Source organism: Carcharodon carcharias, chromosome 3, assembly GCF_017639515.1.
Source record: "Carcharodon carcharias isolate sCarCar2 chromosome 3, sCarCar2.pri, whole genome shotgun sequence".
Classification (NCBI taxonomy): Eukaryota; Metazoa; Chordata; class Chondrichthyes; order Lamniformes; family Lamnidae; genus Carcharodon; species Carcharodon carcharias.
Window position 1 is genome coordinate 34372430 of NC_054469.1, and position 22329 is coordinate 34394758.

At 38.1% G+C, this 22329-nt stretch overlaps 1 protein-coding gene across 5 annotated transcripts in view; it reads left to right on the forward strand.

Moving 5' to 3' along the window:
• The window catches only part of ube3c (ubiquitin protein ligase E3C), a 169531-nt gene that overhangs the window by 110077 nt on the left and 37125 nt on the right, over positions 1–22329 (forward strand). For all 5 annotated transcript variants that reach the window (XM_041184414.1, XM_041184418.1, XM_041184415.1 and 2 more), the window contains exons 19-20: positions 7853–8100; positions 21868–22080. In XM_041184414.1, coding sequence (XP_041040348.1) covers positions 7853–8100; positions 21868–22080 — 461 coding nt within the window. The remainder of the gene's footprint in view (positions 1–7852; positions 8101–21867; positions 22081–22329) is intronic.

Here is a 22329-nt window from a genome sequence, read left to right on the forward strand (position 1 = left end):
CACTTTTTCGCCCACTCAACCAAACCATTGATTTTTATCTTGCAAAGAGGAAGCTGAGGGATGACCTAATGGAGATCTTGAAAATTGTGGAAAGGTTTGATAGAGTAACACAGAGGGTGTTTCTGCTTGAAGAGCAAAACGAGTGGCTATTAGCATATGGTGGTCACCAAGAAATCACATAGGGAATACAGAGTGGTGAGAATGTGGAACTGCTACCGTAGATTGTAGTTGAAGGGAAAGTATAGATGCATTTAAAGGAAATCTAGATAACTATATGAGGGAGAAGGGGGTATAGGGTTATGCTGCTAGTTAGACGAGGAAAGATGGGTGAAAGCTTAAGTGGAGTATAAATGCCGACGTGGACTAGTTGGGCTGAATGGCTTGCTTCTATATAGCATGTGTTGACAATAAATTTAATATGATTCAAGATTAATAGATCTGATCAGCCAGAAAATTAAAATTGCCTCCATTAATCAGCATTGCTTATAAACATGTTTTCGGAAACTGTCCCTGAACAGCAGGTTTCTTACTTAAAACTATTATTAAACTGTTTCACACCTTTTCTCCCCTCATTGAACCAAATGCTCCGCTTGTGATAAATTTGCTTCCGAGCCTGTGTGTGATGGTTTTTATCTAATGATGTGGCAAAGTTATTTTTCGCCCAATTGACTCCTGTACAAATCATGTATTACAGTTCACTGCCACCTGTACTGCTGCTACATAGTTTGTGAAAAACTTCTTTAAAAGTGCATGTTAATTAAAGTTATGTAAAAGACGTGTTTTGCACACTATAGCTCTTGTCAACCAAGTATTTCTGGTCAGCATGATAACTACTCCAATTGCAGAAGGGACTTGCTGATCACAGCAGCAAATTTTAGAACTACTGTAGCCATTATTCACTCTTTCATTTTGAATGTAAGGGAATAAACATAATTTGCAAAGTAGAATCATTAAAAAATTGTTGTCTATGGTGACACCCTATTACTGTTCTACAGATGGGGATCAATCTCATAAGAAGATGAGAACTAGGAGCAGAGTTGGCAATTCAGCCCCTCGAGCCTGCCCCGCTATGCAATACGATCATTGCTGATCTCATTTTGGCCTCAACTCCAATTTTACGCCCTGTCTTATAACCTTTCAGCCCGTTATGATGCACCAATAATCATTTGCAACATTTTCTTATTTGCATAATTGAAATAAAATAAGACCAGTAGGCTACTGAACATAGAAAATGAATGACTTGTTATGAGTTCTGATCCATTCAAGGGGGTTTTAGTCTTACAGTCAAACCCTAATAAACTTGATGATATAACAGCCCTTGAGAGAAAATGCTTTAGATTTCTGTGTGGTTGATCAAATATTTGTTTCTGTGGATTCTGTCATGGGAAATGCTGTGATTTGTTTTATTTAGATACTTTTTATATTTTAGCTCTTGGACTATTTTTGGTGACACTCAATTTGAGTAGATGCTTAATTTGGCCTTCAAATATGCCCTCTTCCATTATATATGACATACCCCTCTGTTGCTAGTCTTCATCTGCAGGTTTCTCCATGGCCTCTCCCTTCTTGCTGTATCCTGTAGCTCTGTGTGTAACTATTTTTCCATCAATTATTCCACCTCTGTACCCTGTAAATTCTTCCCTCAATCCAGTTGCAGACCTAGCAGCTGTCTTGGCCCAATATTCAACCTTTCCCTGTAAGTTCCCCTGCCTTCCTGTCTTTCCCTTCCGTCAGAAGGCTGCTTAATATTTGCCTCTTTGACCATGTCTTTGGTCACCTCCTGTACCCCTTTTCCAGTTGTCGCTTGGTGTATGACTCCAAGTTTTCGGAGTGCTTTGATACTATTCAGTTTATTCAGTTAAAGGGTCTAAATAAATCTAACTTCTTGTACTTTGTACATTTAATGCTGTGTGATGCACATCTTGTGAAGTATGCTTGGTTCGTCAGTTCCCATCATTTATGAAAGCAATCAATGATAGACGTAAGCTTCCCCCTGCTGTTATCCTGTTGAAAATACTTTCTGCTGAAACTGTCCATATTTTGGCGGACAGAGTCTGCAGTTGTATTGAGGGGTATTCTTTACTGTGTGCAAATTTCACATGGCCACCATTGTGTTCGACTAAAATCCCAGTGACAATGTTGTACAACTAAATTCATTTAGTTTTATAGATGTCACTAGCTCATTCAGAAAGAGTGAAACGTATTTAAAATTGGAAAAGAGCTGATTATCTCATCAGCTGTTTTCTAAAACATATAAAAGTAAAAGTCCTGTGAACAGTGTTCGAGATTAGAATATCAGAAGTAAGCAGGAAAGATGTTGAGAAGATGTTTTGACTTGTGTGGAGCCCAAAATTAGGGATTATAAATTTGGATGGTCGTAAATAAACCCAATAAGTAATTCAGGAGAAACTTGTTTATTCTTGTGGCGAGAGTGTGGTGCTTCCTACCACATGGAGTGGTTGAGGCGTTTAGTATCGATGCACTTTAGGGCATGCTTGTTAAGTGCAGTCCATGAATAGGAAGAAATTAAAGGACATATTGATGTGGTGAGATGAAGTAAGATGGAAGGAGGCTTATATGCAGCATAAACACAGGCATAGACCTAATGATGAAACTAAATGCTGGAAATATTCAGGTTTGGTAGCACCTGTGGAGACAGAAACAGTGTTAATGTTTTGGGCCAATGACCTTTCTTCAGAACTTGGAAAAATTAGAGATGCAATAAGTTTTCAGCAAGTAAAAGAGGTAGATATGTGGGAAAAAGAATAAAAGGGAAAGTCTGATAGATGGAAGGCAGGAGAGATTAAATGAGAAAAGAATTAATGGTGCAAGGTGAAAGGAAATGGGAATTGAACAAGTAAAGAAACAAATCCTACAGATGCTGGAAATCTGAAACAAAAACAAAAAATGCTGGAAAAACTCAGCAGGTCTGACAGCATCTGTGGAGAAAAAGACAGTGTTAACGTTTCAAGTCCATATGCTCTGAAGAAGAGTCATACTGAATTGTAACGTTAACTTGAGAAACAAATCCTGTCTGTCGAGGAGGTGTGAATGGCAGAATCATGAAGGGAAGAAAATGAGAGTAGAGTTGACAACCTGAAATTGTTGAACTCAATTGAGTCCTGAAGGTAGAACGCAGCAGGAAGCAGAGGTCAGCCTGAAAATAAGGTGAAGAATTAAAATGACAGTCAACTTGAAACTTGGGATCATGCTGCTGTTTCTCTGTCTGCAGATACTGCCAGACCTATGCATTTCTAGCATTTTCTGTTTTATTTCAGATTTCTAGCATCTGTGGTATTTTGCTTTTGTACATGGGCCAAATGGTCTCATCCTGTACTGTAAATTCAATGCTGTTGCAGCTGGTTCAAGACTCCTAGTGGTGACCTTATACCCCAAGGAAAATGCTAAATCAACAGCTGATCTTGCGTTCACGTTTGGGGAGACTTCATTCTATTAAGAAAAATATGTGATATAACTGCCTATTAATGGGGAGTTTAAAACTAGTGCATTTTGTCACTCGCCATTGCCATCTGCTGCTCTGATTTCTCATATGTTTGGAGCAATACAGCTTCCACCATTAGTTTTCAACCCGAGGTCTATTAGCATTCCTTCTTCCTACAATATACTTTGGAATTAATAACGGTTATATATTGGAAGGGAAATGATTTATGCAAAGTGATTTTTATTGCACAGATTCATTCAGAAAGTAACACTATTGCACCCTTTAGGACCTTTTATGCAGAACTCTACTCTGGCAGCAAATCAAACTGTCTGCACTAAGTAGAAATTCATAGGGTTTGTAGAAAAAAAAAGAGTGCTGCAAAAGAAATTGTTTGCTGTAATCCTAAATGAAACTTAATAGCTAGGATAATGCAATTTAAAGAACAAAATCTGCTCCATGTAGCAAATAAGTAAATAAACAAGCGGGGAAATGTCCTTCAGCCCATCCTGATTGCTCTCACTGGAGTCTGCCTATAATTCTATCATAGACTACAGCATCATGCACCCTTGATCCTTGCTTTAGAAACACTATTTACAGCTCATGATTGCAGGAGAGAATTTTTAATCAATTATTTTGGATATGAAACTCATTTTGAGAAATCTGCCTGTGTCTAAGTCAGGCTTTAACAACAAAGACAAGAAGTGCCACCCTCAAAGTGTTGAGCTGATTTTGCTCAGAAAGACAATTTGCCCATCAGCACTGTGGTAGAGGATTAGTTAATAAATTTGAAACCAAGTTATTTATTTTGAAAGGGCCTTTCACAAACTTATTTTATGGATAGTAGCTAGTTTCTGAAAAAATTTTATTTTGCTTTAAATGAGACACATTAAATGTTTATTCGTAGCCTCAAATGAAGACCCAGGCCCAAATTTTGCAGTCAGTGGTGAAAGTACAGCGTGCACCACTGACAACGCAAAAAGCTGCACAAGAAAATGTAATGGGCTCTGTGGCATCAATTTCCCCTATTTCTTTTGGTGCCATCCATAGGGAGTTTCATGTGGAAACTCAAGCAGGCTGGGCAGTCGATCAGATTGAAGAATTTTCAGACAGCAAACTAAGAACTAGATGAAATTACCTGGAAAAACTGATCTAGATCAGTTCTGTTGAAGGGTCATGAGGACTCGAAACGTCAACTCTTTTCTTCTCTGCTGATGCTGCCAGACCTGCTGAGTTTTTCCAGGTAATTCTGTTTTTGTTTTGGATTTCCAGCATCGGCAGTTTTTTGTTTTTAAGAACTAGATGGCATTGATTATCATTCACTTTTTAATCATTTTACAGGATGTGAAATAAAGATTGATACATGCGCATGGGGTTAAGGCAGAAGTTGAAATAGCATATATTTTGAAAAAGATATGGTTTAATTGTAAAATTCCATGGAATATTTTTATCATGGAATGGAGTGAAAGACAATGCTGCTGCTGCTTGTAGCTACTTCTACCAGGTGATCTGCTGTCACAGTATGTTGCGCTTGTCTGCCTTGGCCCATCCTCACACACCCATTGTAGCTTGCCTACAACCACTCTGTGATGTCATCATCCAACTGCACCTAGGTTGACCCATCTTTCTGCTGCCCTCCACTTTGTCCTCCGGAAGAGATCTTTATAGATTTCCAGCTGTGATCAAATGGCCAAAATACTGACATTTTCTTTTCTGGATGTCACTTTTTAGAGTTCTTTTTGGAGCTTGCTCTTTGAAGCACCTCTTCATTGGTCTTATAGTCTGTATATGGAATTTTAAGCGCATGTCTTAGCATCCACATTCCAAAGGCTTCTATTTTCTTTCAAAGATCTGTATTGTCCAGATTATTGAGGCATACAATAAAGTGGTGCATCTAAAGTGTAGCACTTTGCGTTTTTTCCTTGTTACAAGCTTGAATTTTCTTGTTGTTAACACATCTTTCATTTTCACAAAATTACTTCTGGCTATCTCTATCCTTCTTCTGACTTTGGCATCATTTCTACCATGTTCTTTTATCTTTTGTGCTAAATAGACAAACTTATCTACTTGTTCCAGTGTGACACCACCCACTTCAATCTTCACTCCAGTTTCTTCTAATGTATTCCATCTAATTACCATTGTTTTTGGTGTTCATACTCAATCCATATTCTGAACTTCTAGATTTTACTTGATCTATATTTCGTAGGGCCTCTTATTTTGCAAGAAGCATTGTGTTGTCAACATATCACAAGTTTATGTTCTTCCAATTTTTACCCCTGGAAGTATATCTAATTGCCTGAATATTTATTCTGTTTACAGATTGAGAAATTTTGGCAACATCTTGTTGTACTCCTCTTGACTTTTCTAGTGGCTATGGCTAGAAAAAAAAACCTACCTTTACACGGACTTCTTTGCAGCAGCAATGCGGCCTCAGTGATCTGTCCATTAGACCACGCTCATCAAATTAAAAAAACGTCATTTAAAGGAGCCTCGCAGCTGTCAGAACTAGTCTGAGCCCCGTGACAGCCCTTGCTGCCTTGGAGCTTGGGACTCCCAGAATTTCGTGTTGTGACCCAACTGGGGTCCCGATCCAGAGTGTGAGAAACCTGATGCTCGCTATTTGATTCCAATATAGGTTCTGGATAAATCATCTTTACCGTCAATGGCACATTTGAGCATCACATTAACTTTTGGCGATAAACATGATTGAACACTTTTTCAAAGTCTATTAAATATAGATAAATTTTCTTCTAGATAGTTATTTAAGATTGTTCTTGGGTTAAATATGGTATTCTATGTTCTGATTCCAGATCTAAATCCAGACTGTTTCACCAATTTCTGCTTCAAATGTGTTATTATTTCTTTCTATTATGATTTTCAAGATCGCTTGAATGAGATGGCTAATTAAGTTTACGGTTCTAAAATAATTTCACTCCATTGCTTTAGGTTTCTTGGGTAACTTAAAAAAAATAATGAATGTCTCAAGTCACTTGGGATATATCCTTTTGGTATATAAAAACAAAATACTATGGATGCTGGAAATCTGAAACAACAAAAAAATGCTGGAAAAACTCAGCAGGGCTAACAGTATCTGTGGAGAGAAAAACAGAGTTAATGTTTTGAGTCTGTATGACTCTTCAACTCTGAAGAAGAGGTATACAGACTCGGAACGTTGACTCTGTTTTTCTCTCCACAGATGCTGTTGGACCTGCTGAGTTTTTCCAGCACTTTCTGTTTTTGTTCCTTTTGGTATATATTTGATCACAAATTTCTGTTATCACTTCTAATTCTGTTTCTCCAAGGACTTTTAGGTGTTCAGTTGTTACTTAATCTATGCTTGGAGCTTTTCCTATACTCATCAATTTCAAAGCATTCTTTTTCTCAGATATCATAATGTTTGATCCTTCATTTGACTCTATATGTGAGGATATAATGAGGATTCCCATCATTTGAATCATCAGACAATCCACTTATAAGTTCTGACCATCTTTTTGTTATTGCATCCCTTTCAAAGAAAATTTTACCATCCTTGCCTTTTATGCATTCGCTATCTGTTGTTATCTCCTTCTGTCTGTCAAAGATGTCACCTTCTGGTGCATAACTCTCATTTTATGTTTTCTTTCTAGTTCCAATACTTTATCACACATCTTGTTATATCATTTCTCTTTCGCCTGCCTACATGCATCCTTTATTTTCTTTTCCATGTTGTCGTACTTGAGTGTGTTTCTTTTGCTTTCCCCTTTCTATCATCATTGCTAGTATCTCATCTTTTGTCTCTTTTTCTATTCAGCTTTGGTAGTATTTCCTTTGTAGCATCTTGTATAAATTCTCTTATGTTTTGCCATTTGCTTTCTGTATCTTGTTCTGAGACCTGTTTTTTTCTGTTTCCTCAAATTAATATCAAGAAAACTAAGATGAAACTGAAAATACCAAAAAAGGCAAAGATATGTGACCATTTAGCCCTTGGCATGAGAACATGAGAGAGGCATTCACTTTTAAAGTAAAAAAAAATGTAAGAATGTCTCAGGACTGAGGAAACAGAACAAACGGAGGTTTCCGAACAAGAAATAGAAAGCAAAGACAGTCCAGGCTTTTCAAGGCCAGAGGTTGTTCATAATTATGGCTTGGAGTGTCATTAAAATGTATTTACACCTCATTCAACATAACAACTTTTCCTGATCACTGATTGATTGTGCACCCTGTGGAGGGACAAGGTATTGCTGACAGCAACTTTCAGATTTTTGAATTTAACTGTGCATGTGCGGACTCCAGAAGTTGTTGTCAGTTTGATGGTAAATGCTAAAACTGTTGCTGTCTTTGCAGCCACAAATTCCTGGCCTTTGTCCTGCGTTGTAAAAATAACAGCTTGAGTGCAATATTTGTTGAAAAATAAATTTTTCCCCTATTTTCCAGAATCTGACCTGAGAAAAAGAATACGCGTTCACTTATTAAATGCACATGGTTTAGATGAAGCTGGAATTGATGGTGGAGGAATATTCAGAGAATTTCTTAATGAACTGCTCAAGACTGGGTTTAACCCAAACCAGGGATTTTTTAAGACGACAAATGAAGGGGTTCTGTATCCGAATCCTGCAGCAAAAATGCTGGTTGGCGATCACTTCACCAGACATTACTACTTTCTAGGAAGGATGTTGGGAAAGGTGAGAATTGAATTCTTTAAATATCAAATGTCTTGACCAAATGAGCATTATATTCGGAAACAGGTGAAAGAAGGTTAAAAAAACTAGTTTTAAGAAATGGTGTTTGTTCGCTACAAATTGTTAGCCTTGGAATCCATGCATTGTTGGAGAGAGGTGGTGGTAAAATAGAGCTGGGTGTTGTCACCTACATATGAAAACTAATGCTGTGCTTTCAGATGATGATGAGAAATAGGAGGGGGCCAAGGATAGTTCCTTGGGGGACATAGGAGGTAAGAAGAGAAGCAATTGCGAGTGATACTTTGGCTACAATTAGATAGGTAGAAATAGATTTTGAAATTGGGTGAATTGGGGGGTAGGTTTTCCAGAGATGGATAGAGAAGGAGGTAGCTTTGAGCATGGAAGGGGGAATATGGGTGGAGAGTGATACAAGAAAGTGATCAGAAATTGCCTTAATCTGTGATTGATATGATGGGACTAACAAGGCCATGTGAAATGGCAAGGTCAAAGGGATGGCTGTGAATATGGGTTGCGCAGTTTGTGGAAGGAGAGATTTAGGGAGGATGAAAGAACAGTGATCTGGGGAGAGAAAGCACAGTGAATTGAGATGGAGGTTGAAATCAATGAAGATGACACATTGTTCAGTGTGGAGGCTGAGGGAGGAAAGCACGGAAGATAGTGAGAAAATTGTTATTGTACTTCGGAGGCTGGTAGAGAATGATGATTTTGAAAGACAGCTTGGAACAAGGTGGAATATTCAAAGCAGGGAAAAAGTATCAGAAGAGCAGGGGCACAGGCTACCGCTGCGACAATCTTGACTGGACAGCAAATGATGGAGAATATAGCTAGATTGAATTATCCACCAATATTATTCCCTTAAGGAAGATGTGAATATTTTACTTGCTGCTCCCTATGGTTCTCAAATGTGGAAGTTTGGAAGGTAATGGTTTTCAATTACCAATTTATAAGTCAGTCATTGGTTGGATTCGATTAGCATGTTTGAATGTTGTATGCTTATTACCTTTTTTGTTGTTTGCGGTGACTTGACATATACTCCAGCAGTCAGTTTGCTATCTGATTAATGCAGTATAGTGTGATGACAACATTTGGTCAATATTGCTCCACTGGAATCAGTTTCCTTTCTTAATTATACATTTTTTCCCTGTGATGCTTGCTATTTGGACACAATGCATTATTTGTATATATTCAGCATTAAGTTTCATTACGCTGCTAATTTCTTTGGTATTTTCCGAATACATTTGATAGAGTAATTTTAGATGTGGATCTAGGATCTGAATCAGAGTTACTTTCACAGTATATTATTGGATTGTATTTACTAGGAAGTGGACGACAATAAATGAAGCATAAATGTAGTTCACCCATCTTTCTGGTTAAATGGATCCCATGTAAAATATTTTTGGGTGATGTACAGTGACTTGGATTTTAATGAAGCATCTGTGGTATTTGTGTTTTTAGTTCTGTTTTCCTTGTTGAAAATTACTGAAGTAATTACAAGGCCAAGTGTGTGTGTGTGTGTGTATATCATTGATCAAAAAGTTTTAAAGGAACAATGCCCTTGTAATTTCTGCTGTTGGATTGTTGGAAAAAGAGACATGTCGAAGCTTTTCATCTTGCATTCATAAGGACACATCGCAAGAATACTAGTAGAAGGGGAAAACAATTTATGCGAAGAGACTGCTGATTGGTTGGCAAATGGACTCTGGTAGAGGCATTGCCATGGAGAATACACCAGTGATAGGGACTGACAGTTAACTGCCCAGCAATGTTTGAAATTTAAACCAGGCAACTTGACACTAGTCAAGGCATAGCCCTGGGGAATGAACCAGAGAATGGCTCTCACTTTTTTTTATTCAGCTGAAACAGATGCAATGTACAAATTCTTTCCAACTGCAAAGAACAGGGTCCTGTGTATTAATATATGCAGCTTCCAGTACACGCAAATGTGTCTCACTGCGAGCCTGACTGACGATCTTAAATTGGTTGTCAGCATAATTCATAGAACTTTGAGGATTATTTAGCAAATGTTGTCCAATCGTGGAATCGCATCTAATGTTGGACACTGTTTTGAGTTTTGCAAGAATGGACTGATTGGGGACAGTTTGTACCTTGCCCATTGTGAACAGCGGCTGGGACATGCTGTTTGATACAATGTGCCAGTCTTTGGGACCTACGGCTTACATTCCTAGCATCACACTGGCACTGAAATTCATATGCCACATCACTCATTTGTGTGATAGGCAGAATGTCTTTTTGGCTTGATGGCAGCATCCTGTTAGGAATGTATGCCACGCGTGTTGCTACTGCATAGTAGCAACGTGAAACAGCAAGCTTCACCTGTTGCTCAAACCTTTGAGATACCTTACCCTTCCAGGGTAACCTGAGGTAGACTGAGCACTTTTCAGGGCTGAAAGTGATGGCCTTAGGCCCATTAATGTAAGCATTAGGATTCTTACATGTCTTAGGCTTCATCCTGCACTCAGACTCACCTTTTGAAGTGGAGCAGTCAAATTAACTCCCCTTCCTTGATATACTAGTTGAGAAATCTGCCAGGGCATTCTCTACCAAGGTGTGCTGCAAGCCTACCTTCACAGTCCACGTACACATTGGCATTCTTGCCGTTCCACATGCTATAAGATTGAACTTACCGGTAACCTTGTAAAAAGGGCCCGAGTCATTTGCTCACCATGCAAGCTTGATGCTGAAATAGGGCATGTCAAAGACATCCTGCAGGAAAACGGCTGCCCTTATTGATCATTTCACACTTCATATCACTCAAACTCATGAATGGGCCTAAAGCTGTTACGTTTGGCCCTGAAAGTGCCCACTCTACCTCAGAATACTGTGGAAGGGCAAGGTATCTCAAAATCTGAGCAACAGGTGAAGCTGGCTGATTCACACTGCTGCTATGCAGTAGCAACATGTGTGGTATATGCCACTAACAGGATGCTGTTGTCAAGCCAAAAAGACATTCTGCCTATCACGCAAAGGAGTGATGTGATGTATTAATTTCAGTGCCAGTGTGATGCCGATATGTAAGCCATATGTCCCAAAGATTGGTGGATTGTATCAACAGCATGTTCCAGTTGCTATTCGCAACGGGCAAGGTAATGACTGTACCCAACCAGCCTGTGCTTGCAAAACTCAACAGTGTTCAACAGTGTTTGTGATTCCACAATTGGATGTTTGCTAAACAATCCTCAGTGCACTAAAAATTACACTGACGAATTCAAGATTGTCAATTGGGCACGTAGTATGGTGCATTTGCATATGCTGGAAACTATGCCTATTGATACACAGGGCCCTGTTTTTGACAGACAGACAGAACATGTGCACACAGTGCCTGTTTCAGCTAAACAAAATAAGTGACAGCCATTTGCTGACTTATTGGTCAAGGAATTGCCCTGAACAATCAGGGTCAAGCTGCCTATTTTACATTTCAAACAATGCTTAGTAGTTAATTGTCAGTCACCATCACTGGTGCATTCTCCATGGCAATGCCTCCATCAATCTGCACTCTCTACATATAGAAGAAATTGTTGTTTCCCCCTTAAATTGGTATTCTAATGAAATGTCCTGATTAGTGTGTCACAACTCACTGAGGATAGTGCGTTGCAATATCAAGCCCCACTGTCGCCCAAGCCGTGATACTGTAAAAAGTTTGACCAAACCACCAGATTGCCCCAATTCTACCTAATTGTTTAACTTGGGTTAACAGAATATGGGCACCAGGTTTGTAAACTTAATAAGTAAATAACTGTTTATTGAACAAATTGCCTTTAACTAGTGGCAAAAGAAAGCAATATGAACTGCTAACTTCTAACACTATAACTTAAACTCTGCCCCCTTCTTAAATCCACACACACACAATATGGATTTTAAGGGTGCGATAAAACAGTTCAACAGCACCCTTAAAATCCGGAGTACTGGATCTAATGGATCCATTTTGATTGATGTCTTCCTGTTCCAGTGGACATGCCTCTCAAACTGTAGCCATTGTAATCCCAACCCACAGTCCAACAGAAATAAAAAGATATGTTTCTTACAAGTGCAAGATGAAAAAGTTTAGATATGTCTACTTTTTTCAGCAATGTTGGATTGCTTTTGATTTTCTTTCAGTATAAAGAGTTTTGCACCAAGAAATTGTTTCTTGGGCTGGTTAGGAAGTAGAGATCTGACTGGAGCTGTAGCTTGGAGCCGAAGCCAGCAGTATAGTTGTGACACGTCAAACATAGCTTTTTTTCCATGACTTGTGTAGCTGAGGCCTATCACACAATCCCTCTAACATACAAGAGCAGCTTATAGTATCTTTTAATGTAAAATAAAAATGTTACAAGCTAATTCATTCTGTTCCAAATCTCTATTCTTTTAAAATTCTGACCAATATAGGTAATGTTCTAGTTTTTTTTAATGTATACCTGGTGCTTAAGATTGATGCGCTCATACAAGGGGTGACATCTCACAACTGAACATATCTCCTTTTCATCAAACCTCCATTTCTAATATGGCTTAGGAAAATGAAAAATCAGCATTCAGGTGTAGCTTCCATCTCTAGAAAATATTGTGATGAATAGGTTGAATGGCCTCCTACTCTATATGAATACTTATAGTCCTAGATACAAGCGTTTTATGAAGCTGGGCTTGTGTACTTGTTTTAGGGAAAAGCTAATTATTTCAGTAAGCTGTTTACTGAATTTTAAGTTGGCCATTGAAGTGTTCAAACATTGCGCGCTTGTCTTTATAAGAAAAGAATTGTGATGTAGACAGCGTTCAATCATTAATGCATGATTTAATTCCAAGTTTTTACTTAGCCGGTTTCTTTACAGCTGTGACAGGCAGCAAGTTGCAAAGCTGTCTATAACAGAGCTAATTATATTTTGATTACAATTGTAAATGGGATGTGGCTAGTAAATGCTGTATATGTTCTTAAATCCAAGAACAAAAATGCCTTTTGTGGAGATATTGATTGCTATCTATATTTATTGGGGCATAATGAATTCAACTTTTCTTTAATGCCTGTGTAGTGATTGTTTAGTGTGATTCAGTGCACTAGGGTCTTTATAGCCATCTTAACAGAAGGGATTACCTCATGTTGCTGGTCACTTCTCAATTAAACTTTCCATTAGGAGATGATTCTTGATTCTGTTTGTGTAGCGATTGCATTTTGTTGGCTTTAAATCAAGCAGCCAGACAGAGCATAAATAAGCAGTCAAAATATGTGGTAATGGCATTTTGATCTGTTTCACGGTTAGAGAGACCTTAAGGTTATCTCAGTTGATTTATCTTATAATATTTATTAAGGTAAACTCCACTTTTGCTTGTGGCTCACCTTTGTAATGCCCAATCAGCTGTTTTTAATACAACTTGGCAGTCTCTCTTATTTCTAATAAGCATGCATTTGTATTCATTGACCTTATTGTACTATGTAGCATCAAAGCACAGAAAAGGACTTGCATTTATATAGTGCCTTTCACCACTTCAGAATGTCTCAAAGCAGCTTATAGCCACTTGTGTTTTTGAAGTGTATTCACTATTGGTGTAGCATCAATAAGAATAGCACATGGTGTTCTAAGGTACAGTTGAACAAAAATGTAATTGTTGCTCCTAATCCAAGCTTGTCTTTCTGTAAACTTCATAATCTGGAGAAAAATCTGAATTTTGGACTATGCTGCTTATTTTCTCATGATAGGAAATGGGACTGGGTGAACATTTAGATCAACATTTTTAAATGCACACCAGGGGTCCACAAATTACTTCCTAAAATTATATCTGGGCCTTGTGATTTTGCAATCCATGCTACCTCATCTCCTGGTGTTGCCTCTGGCTGATCTCTCCTGTCATTTGCATTTGTTGCCAGTGTGTCCAAGCTCCAACTCCCATTGCAGCACTTGGCAGTGTTAAAGCTCTAGCACGAGTTCCCATTGCTCGGGTCCAGTGAGAGATTACTGCCAAAAAAGACAGTTGTCAAAAATTGTTGGAGTGAAAGAGAAAACACTTGGAACATCAAGAGAATAGTGAAGAACAACAAGGATACCAGTGGAGATGAATACGGAGGACGAGTAACTTGAGACGTTGGGACAAGTTAAGAGAAAACCCAAAATGCAGCAGATACAAGGATAAAGTAACAGAAACGGAATGAGCATGCAACATGAACATATCCTCTGAAGGGGAAGAATAACAGCAAGATGGTAACTGATGCTGTGAAACAAAATCAGTAACAAACATGAAGAATAACAGAGACACGGTGGGAGGAAAGGCAGGGAAACTACAGATTAGGGAAATAACATGCGCAATAGGTGAGAATTACAGAAACATGAGGATTGTAGCTCTTCTGTTTATGCCAACCCCACAAACCCCTTGACTCCACTGTGAATATCATTCCTGGACCCTCACATCAGTAATAGTGTGGCAACGCTTCCACATCTTTAAAGGATTACTATCTAGCATGCATAAAGTGCTCCATAAGCACCCCCAGTAGAAACCATCCAAGCTCGCATCTCAATTTTGCAAATCCGAAGTTTACTCCCAAGATCACCTAATCTCTTCTCATAAATCAGAATTTTCACCTTTCAAAGCTTGAAAGACTATTCATGATAGCTTTGAGAGGAATACCTTTCCACGGTCCTTGCATTGCAACGGCGGATCACAGCCCCAAATTACTTGCGGACATGTCAAGCTTTTTAAAGGAAGATATGTGTTTTTTTTAAAAAGCATACAAGCAAAAGCAGGCTGAGAATGTAAAGTAACCACTTTGTGGAAAATTCCTACGTGGATTATACTTTACCGACCAACCTGGAGAGAACATGGAATGTCACACCTAAAAAGGTGTGAAGGCTTACTTCAGGCAGAGACACTTGAAATTGAGAGATGCAATGCAAAAGATTGAACTTTAATCTCCTGTGGTTGCGGAGATGGTGGAGACTGATTACTGCATCTTGGCAGAAACCATCTCCTGTTGAGTTACATCTCAGAATGTGGAAATGGCCTGAGTTGAAAGAAAGCAGACTCTGGGCCAAAGACATGTTTATTTTTTCCCTTTCAGAAATACGCAAGGAAATGAGTTTAAAAAGCCAGCTGCAAACCTGATCGGTGTGTTCTAGTTCTGGTGTGCTCATGTGGGCTCTGAGGGTCACAGCAGAAGAAAATCAAATCGGCATGCCTGTCTCTCCTCTCTCTTTCTTGCTGGGGGCAAGTCAGAAAAGCCACATTCAAGAAGGAAATAAGACAGTTCCTTCAGCTCACCTGCAGAAGCAGGTATCTCCAAACAACTGCTCAACTGCCAAAGTCAGCTGTCCTGGAATCACCAAACCTAATGGCAGCAACGTCTGCCATCTACTCCTCACAGACAAGCCAAAGACTGATTCATATATCTTTAACACTTTTTTATTTTTGGACTCAACTCTTCATTTCTGATCTATGTGTATGTGTGGCATTTTTATTATTTTTTCTCTCGGGATTTTAGTAACTAATAAACTCACTCCTCCTTGGACCCAAGAAAGTCTGGTTAAATTGGCTCCTTCTAAAACATAAATACATTTGGACTGGGCTGGGAAAAAGTATCCACGAGGGAAGGGATCCTTTTAAATTAACCTTATTGAATCCAACCGAGGAGATTGAATAAAGAAAGGGAGCCATCTCATTCCTCTTCACCCAGGAGCATAACAAATTGGGGTCCAGTTTGAGAAGTTACTAATTTGGGCTATCTCGTCCAGGATTATAACAAATTGGGGGACCTCACCCATTGACCGGTTGTAGCACTTGTTCAGACAAAGGTGTCAATTCCACAATGAAGACATTCATCATTTGAGTATTGCTGAAAAAAGACACACATTGTTGAAGCAGTTTGTCTTGCACTTACCAGAAGAATTTGCAAGAATACCAAATGTAAAGGTAATAAACAAGTTAACTGGTGCATGGCTTTGCCTCTAACAATCAGAGTCCACTTGCCAACCAGTCTGCACTCTCTTCTTATGCACTAATTGTCCTGATGAGTGCAAGAGGAAAAGCTTTAGCAAATGTCTTTTTTCAGCAATACTCAAGTTCAGCACTGCCAAACAACTGCATGCTCCATTGTGTACTCTGGCGCAAACATGATAGGTGGGACCGATTATGGTAAGATTTGGCGCCCTGTTTCACCAACAAGCTAGGTGACCAAACTTAGTTCAATGGGGAGTATACTGGGGTGTGGCAGGCATATCTTGGAAAGAAGACCCAACCTCGTGGGGTTACCAGTAGACTGAGCACTAAAAGCATAGGATGTAAACCAATCTGAGCACTCCCATAATCAACAGATCAGACCAAGCTCTGCAGCTTGCCCATAATTAGTTTTCTTCTTCTTTCTCAGTGTACCTATAATATGCTGCTTGTATTTCTTTGCTTGTCCTACATTTTTCAGTACTAAAGAATTCTACCAGAGCAAGAAAAAAAAAGATTTTTGTGTTTCTCGGTGTGTCTCTCACATTTACAGAAACACTTTGATGCAAGGATCTTGACATTTTTAACAAAAACAGAACTACCTGGAAAAACTCAGCAGGTCTGGCAGCATCAGCGGAGAAGAAAAGAGTTGACATTTCGAGTCCTCATGACCCTTCGACAGAACTCGAAACGTCAACTCTTTTCTTCTCCGCCGATGCTGCCAGACCTGCTGAGTTTTTCCAGGTAATTCTGTTTTTGTTTTGGATTTCCAGCATCCGCAGTTTTTTGTGTTTTTTTTCTTGACATTTTTAATTTGTCTTGGATCTGCCTCCTTCTGTGCAATTAAGGCGCCCATTTTTTCCGTGCTGACTACAGTTTAAGAACAGAATTATCAAATCAGTATCACATATTGAAGGGAATGGAATCTGTTGAGGATTCATTCCCGCTTCAACTGGAGCTGATGCAATGCATCCAATTCTGCGGGTTTCTGTGTTTACTTTAAGGCTCAACCTAACAATGAAGAATGCAAACTGATGGTGGGGAAAAAGATGTTGGGGCTGGGTGGGCACGAGGAGGTCTGAAATTCCAAATAGGTCATCAGTGGTTATCTGTCAAAGCTGGAGCTACTTCCGACAGACTTCAGTTTTAAAGCTAACATTATTTGCCTGAATTTCACATCTTGTTCAAAAGGTGACATCTCTTGCAAGACAGCACTCCTTCAATACTGCACTGAACTATTGGCTTATGCGCTTAAATCCAGAATCATCCGATTCAAAGGCATGTGCTATCATTGAACTAAGCTGACACAGCACAAATGATGGATTGAAGAATGAACCTCCTGGTGTGTGACTGCTAGTCATTTTTTTTAACCTATTCAACCATTGAGGGGGCTTCCCATAGGTATAATTTTGAAAGTTTTTAAATATAGCTAGACTCAAAACTGATCTGTAGACATTCCTCAAATAACTGATGTATGATGTAACATGGGTTCCAAAATGGATTGGCACTAAATTGCAATTTGTAATTTGCAATATTGATTTGTTTCTTAAAAATTAAAATTTCCAGCTATCAAGGTTAAAAGCATTTACATGTATTGACGTAAAAACTCATAATGGAAATCAAATGTCCAAACTATGAAAGGTTGAAAATGGTAATCAGTGGATGAAGTAATATATCAAAGGCTTTTTATTGCAGACATTTGGTTTATAAATATCTCTCAAATTCAGAATCCATATACTGGTATACCAGGAGTGCTTCCTCCAGAAGATTATTAACACATGGCATTTATTATTAAACTCTATTCTTATTTCTCAACCTGAGCTGTTTTTCCTTGATGGAAAGCATTTCTTGTTGAAGGATATACTAGAATTTTTGTTTGTGAAGATTGTCTATTTCTGAATCCACATTTTCTTGTAGTGAAGTATGCAATCAATGGGCTTCTGGGCCTTTCAGTAGGACGTATCAATAAACAGTTGGTCCTCAATGTCTCAAAGCACATCACACACTGAATTACTTGTTGGAAAGCACTGTTACATAGGCAAATGCCAGTAACTTAACAATGGGTTGTGGTTATGGGACTGAACTCCCAAAGATTATGTTCCAATTCCACAAGAACAAGTTGATCTGTTCTAGCAATAGGCTTTTCTCTACTTGGTCTGGTCTGCACTGGACTCTATGTGGTTGACTTCTAATGCCCTCAAAAGTGATCTGGACAATCAATCAGTGAGAGTAGAATGGGCAATAAATTTAACCTTTGCTGGTATTGCCCATGTCCCATTAACAAATAAATAAATATTAGTTAAACTCCTACTGTCAGCCAGCATAGCAGAACTCCTTGCTTTATATGAAAACTGCTTAACCAGGAAGACCTGTTTTCTTCCTTTGTCCTGACAGTTGCTTTCTTTCTGAGGCCAAATTGATGATATAGCAGCAACAGACGCATTAGCATGTACAAACATAGTTATTACTGTGGTGATGTTATAACACTATGGCATCACTACTCTGCACATGCATGAGCACAAACAGCCTTTTAAATGGACTTGAACGTTGCAGCCAGTGTGCAGGAAGACCAGTGGCACATTAGAAAAGTAAATGTTGATGAGTGGTACTCTTAACCCACAATTTTCTGCTTCAGATGCCAGATTGCTGTCACCTGAACTTAGTTGATAGCATTGAGGAAATTCAGAATGTGTAGGAGTGGTTGCTGATACTGGTTTCTATAAGCATTGCCTCAGGGATTACAGACTTGAAGGATAATCTCAATAGACATCATTTTTATTTATGGTTGTGCACATTGAAGTATCAGCCAAGCAACAAAACCCATCTTTATAGTTTCCTAATGTTATGGTAGCATCAGAGTATCTGAATCTCCTGTGGATGCTCATGGCAAGTCAGAGGATATGCTGTTTTATAAGGTCAGGGAGATTTTGCCATATAAGATAGCATGTGGCTGTGGGTCCATTTATTGCTATAAAGTACAATTGCTTTCTTGAAATTAACGAAGTATTTATTACATGTCTGGTGCTTTAGATCATGCGACTGTCGTGCAAGGGTTTTTTTACATTAAATAGCTAGGTTTGTACAGCTTTTGCCATATTACACTCATCATCCTATGCATGTAGTTTCTTTGGTGTGTAGCTGTGCTTTTAGGTTTCTAAAATGGCAACTGATGGGAGATAATTTATTTTTCTTTCACTCGCTGTGGGGGAAGCATCTGGCCTCTGCTTGGCAACTTTCTGCAGAAGCATATTTCATGGGGAATTTTCCTGTTATAATAAAACCATTTTTGTACTAGTCTGTCATGGTTGCCTTGTCAGTAACCCAAGTTTTTTTCAAGTGATCTAGTGTAGGTTTAAAGTTTCAAATTCTCCATAACCATCTTTGAATCTTATCCTCCTCTTTCAGCTACTAATGTAACATATTCTTGAAAAGATGGCTGATTTGGAGGCATTGCATCCTAATCCACTCTTAATCTGAGCTGAACTGATTCAAGGAATCGAAGATCTCTTTAATTAAAAATGTGAGCTTTCTGTAGTCAATATGCTGCATTCATGAATTCTTTGATTTTTTTTGTGAGAATAATTCCATCTCCATTCTAGTTTCATAGTGAAATCTCCACGCTCGTCACATAAATTAGAGCAATTTCCCATTAAGATTTCTAATTTTTTTTATTGCACACAGGTTTAAATAACTATTCTTTTTGTTTTATATAATCACAATATTGTGTTACGTCTGTTTTAATTTAAAAATGTTGGCACTATTCTTGTCGACATCTAATACAAATTGTTTTTCAAGATTACGTCAGCTTATTCATTTGCTTTGGAGCCTGTATATGATTCTTTGAGAACAATTTATAGTTTCCTGCGCAAATAGGTTACCCAATAACTTTCTTCTATTTAAGCAAAAGTATTCATTTGGCAGTGGTATTATGTTTTATAGAGCATGTGTGTTGTGAAGGTGAGTGTTGATGCAAAGTATAGTTCCGATTGATGACCAAAGAAAAGTAGGCATTTGTTTCTTTATTGATTCTTGATGCCATAAGTTACTAAATCCATTTGGCAGCTTTTGATATTGTTCACATTTATTTTCCAGATTGCGCCACCATTTGCATTAATTGCACAGCACTTACTTGTATTAAAAAGGTTTCCTGCATAATGAATCAATTTTAGCTCAATCATTTTGGCATAATTTTGGGCAGTAAATATACCTATAAAACACAAATCCTTGAAACGCATCTTATAGCTTTCATTCATATTGTTGTAGCTTCATAACTGGAATATTAATAGGACTAGGTCAAAGAGTTTGCATATTCAAGAGGTCAGTTTGCATAATGCAAATTAGATTCCCATTATATTTGTTGATCAATTTCTACAAACTCTGATGTGTAAGGTTACAATGGTTAATCTAAGATATATTTTAAGTTACATTCAAATGTATGTACTGCATTTGAATTATTTGTAGTGCAGCCAAAGGCAAAAGTAGTGATGCAAAGGTAACTACTCTAAAAGTAAATTAGAATTTGGATTTCTTGTTTGTGTGAAACATTGCATTTCATATGATTTTGGACTATTGATGTGCATTATGAATTGCTGTAAGGAATGTAGTGAAATGAGAAATTAATGAATTTCTTATTTAAAAAAAGACTGCAGAACATAGAAAGTAAATGGTGAATTTGTGTCTGCCATAGATATCTTCGGTTCAGTGGAAACAGTTGCTCTCATAAGAGGTCTGAAGATCTTTTAGTGAGTTGACCGTTAACTGCCTCATGTACACCCTCAGGTTATGCTGCCATACATGTAACAGCAGCATCCCATTGTAATCTGGCCCAGATAATTACACCACATGTACCTCCTTTATCTGGAATGTCTGCTTATATTATGTGTGCTGGAATGGTGCTTGAGCCTTTGACTTTCTGACATGTGATAGTGGTACGACTGAGCCATGGCTGACACTTATGATTAGTATAGCCAATTTTAGAACACAATGTTCGGCATTCTACCTTTCTTCGAATGTAGAATATAAAGATGGATTCAAAAGAACAAATAGAATAGCATTTTAACAATAGCATCTTGTTTTGATTCAGTTCAAGTGATTACAGAGTTAAGCACTGGATTTAAAAAAAGCTAAATCAGTATTTTATGAATGCTCGAGTTTGTACCACATGAAATGCTCAAATAACACTGGAGCAAAATGCAACTTTAAAATTACATGGATGCATTAAATTAGCTCAAACCTATTTTATGAGCAAGCAGCATTTGTATTAAAGTTTTTTTTTAAATTATAAGTGTAGTATTAAATTATTCGATTTTCTCATTGTCAGTGTACCTTCAGTTACTGGAGCACACTATTTCATAAATAGTGTTCTTTGTAACTCTTGCCCAACTGTTCTCCTTTCTGGTTATTGACTGCATCATGGTGCAACACACCTTGCACTAAACTTTTCTTAATAATCACTTCAGCCGTCAGTCTATCTGTATCTATTTGTCTTTATATTGTCTTAGCGTTAAAAAAAATTAAATAGTGACACATTCTATGGTTATCAGTCAGCATAATATATGTGGTAATTACTGAGGCTAACTTGCTTAATGTTATGGGGAAACTTTTTTAATATGTTGATCCACTGATATTTCAATGAAATTTGTACTAAAAAATTGGAGCCTGGTTGTTGGTTTTCATCGTAACTGTAACGTTGTCAAATAAAGCTTTAATGCCCTCAGTGGTACAATATACACTGATGCAACAGAAGGTTGCTTATAAGAGTGGAAACTCAAGTTATTCCTAATGATCCATCTTGAAAAAAACCTGATTTGTTGCCTAATTCCCTTCTGTTTATTGCAGGCCCTATATGAAAACATGTTGGTCGAACTGCCTTTTGCCAGCTTCTTTCTGTCCAAGCTCTTGGGCACGAGTGCGGATGTTGACATTCATCACCTTGCCTCGTTGGATCCTGAAATGTACAAAAACCTGCTTTTTCTAAAGAGCTATGAAGGTGATGTTGAGGAACTTGGACTCAATTTCACAGTGGTAAACAATGAGCTTGGAGAAGCACAGGTTAGTCCTGCAGATTTTCTGAATCACTGTTAATAATTAATTAAACTATCTGATTGGAGGACAGATTAAACAGATAGAGCACACTTGTGGCAGTGATCTTTGTGCAATTCTTTGCTGGAGATACAGTTTTATTGACCATTTCAGTTGTATGAGGTGTGAATGAAGGGGTTGTGTGTCTGACCTGGTGTAACTGTGTGCAAAACATGGCAATTAACTATTTCTATCTTTTTCTAGTATTTATCATTGTCC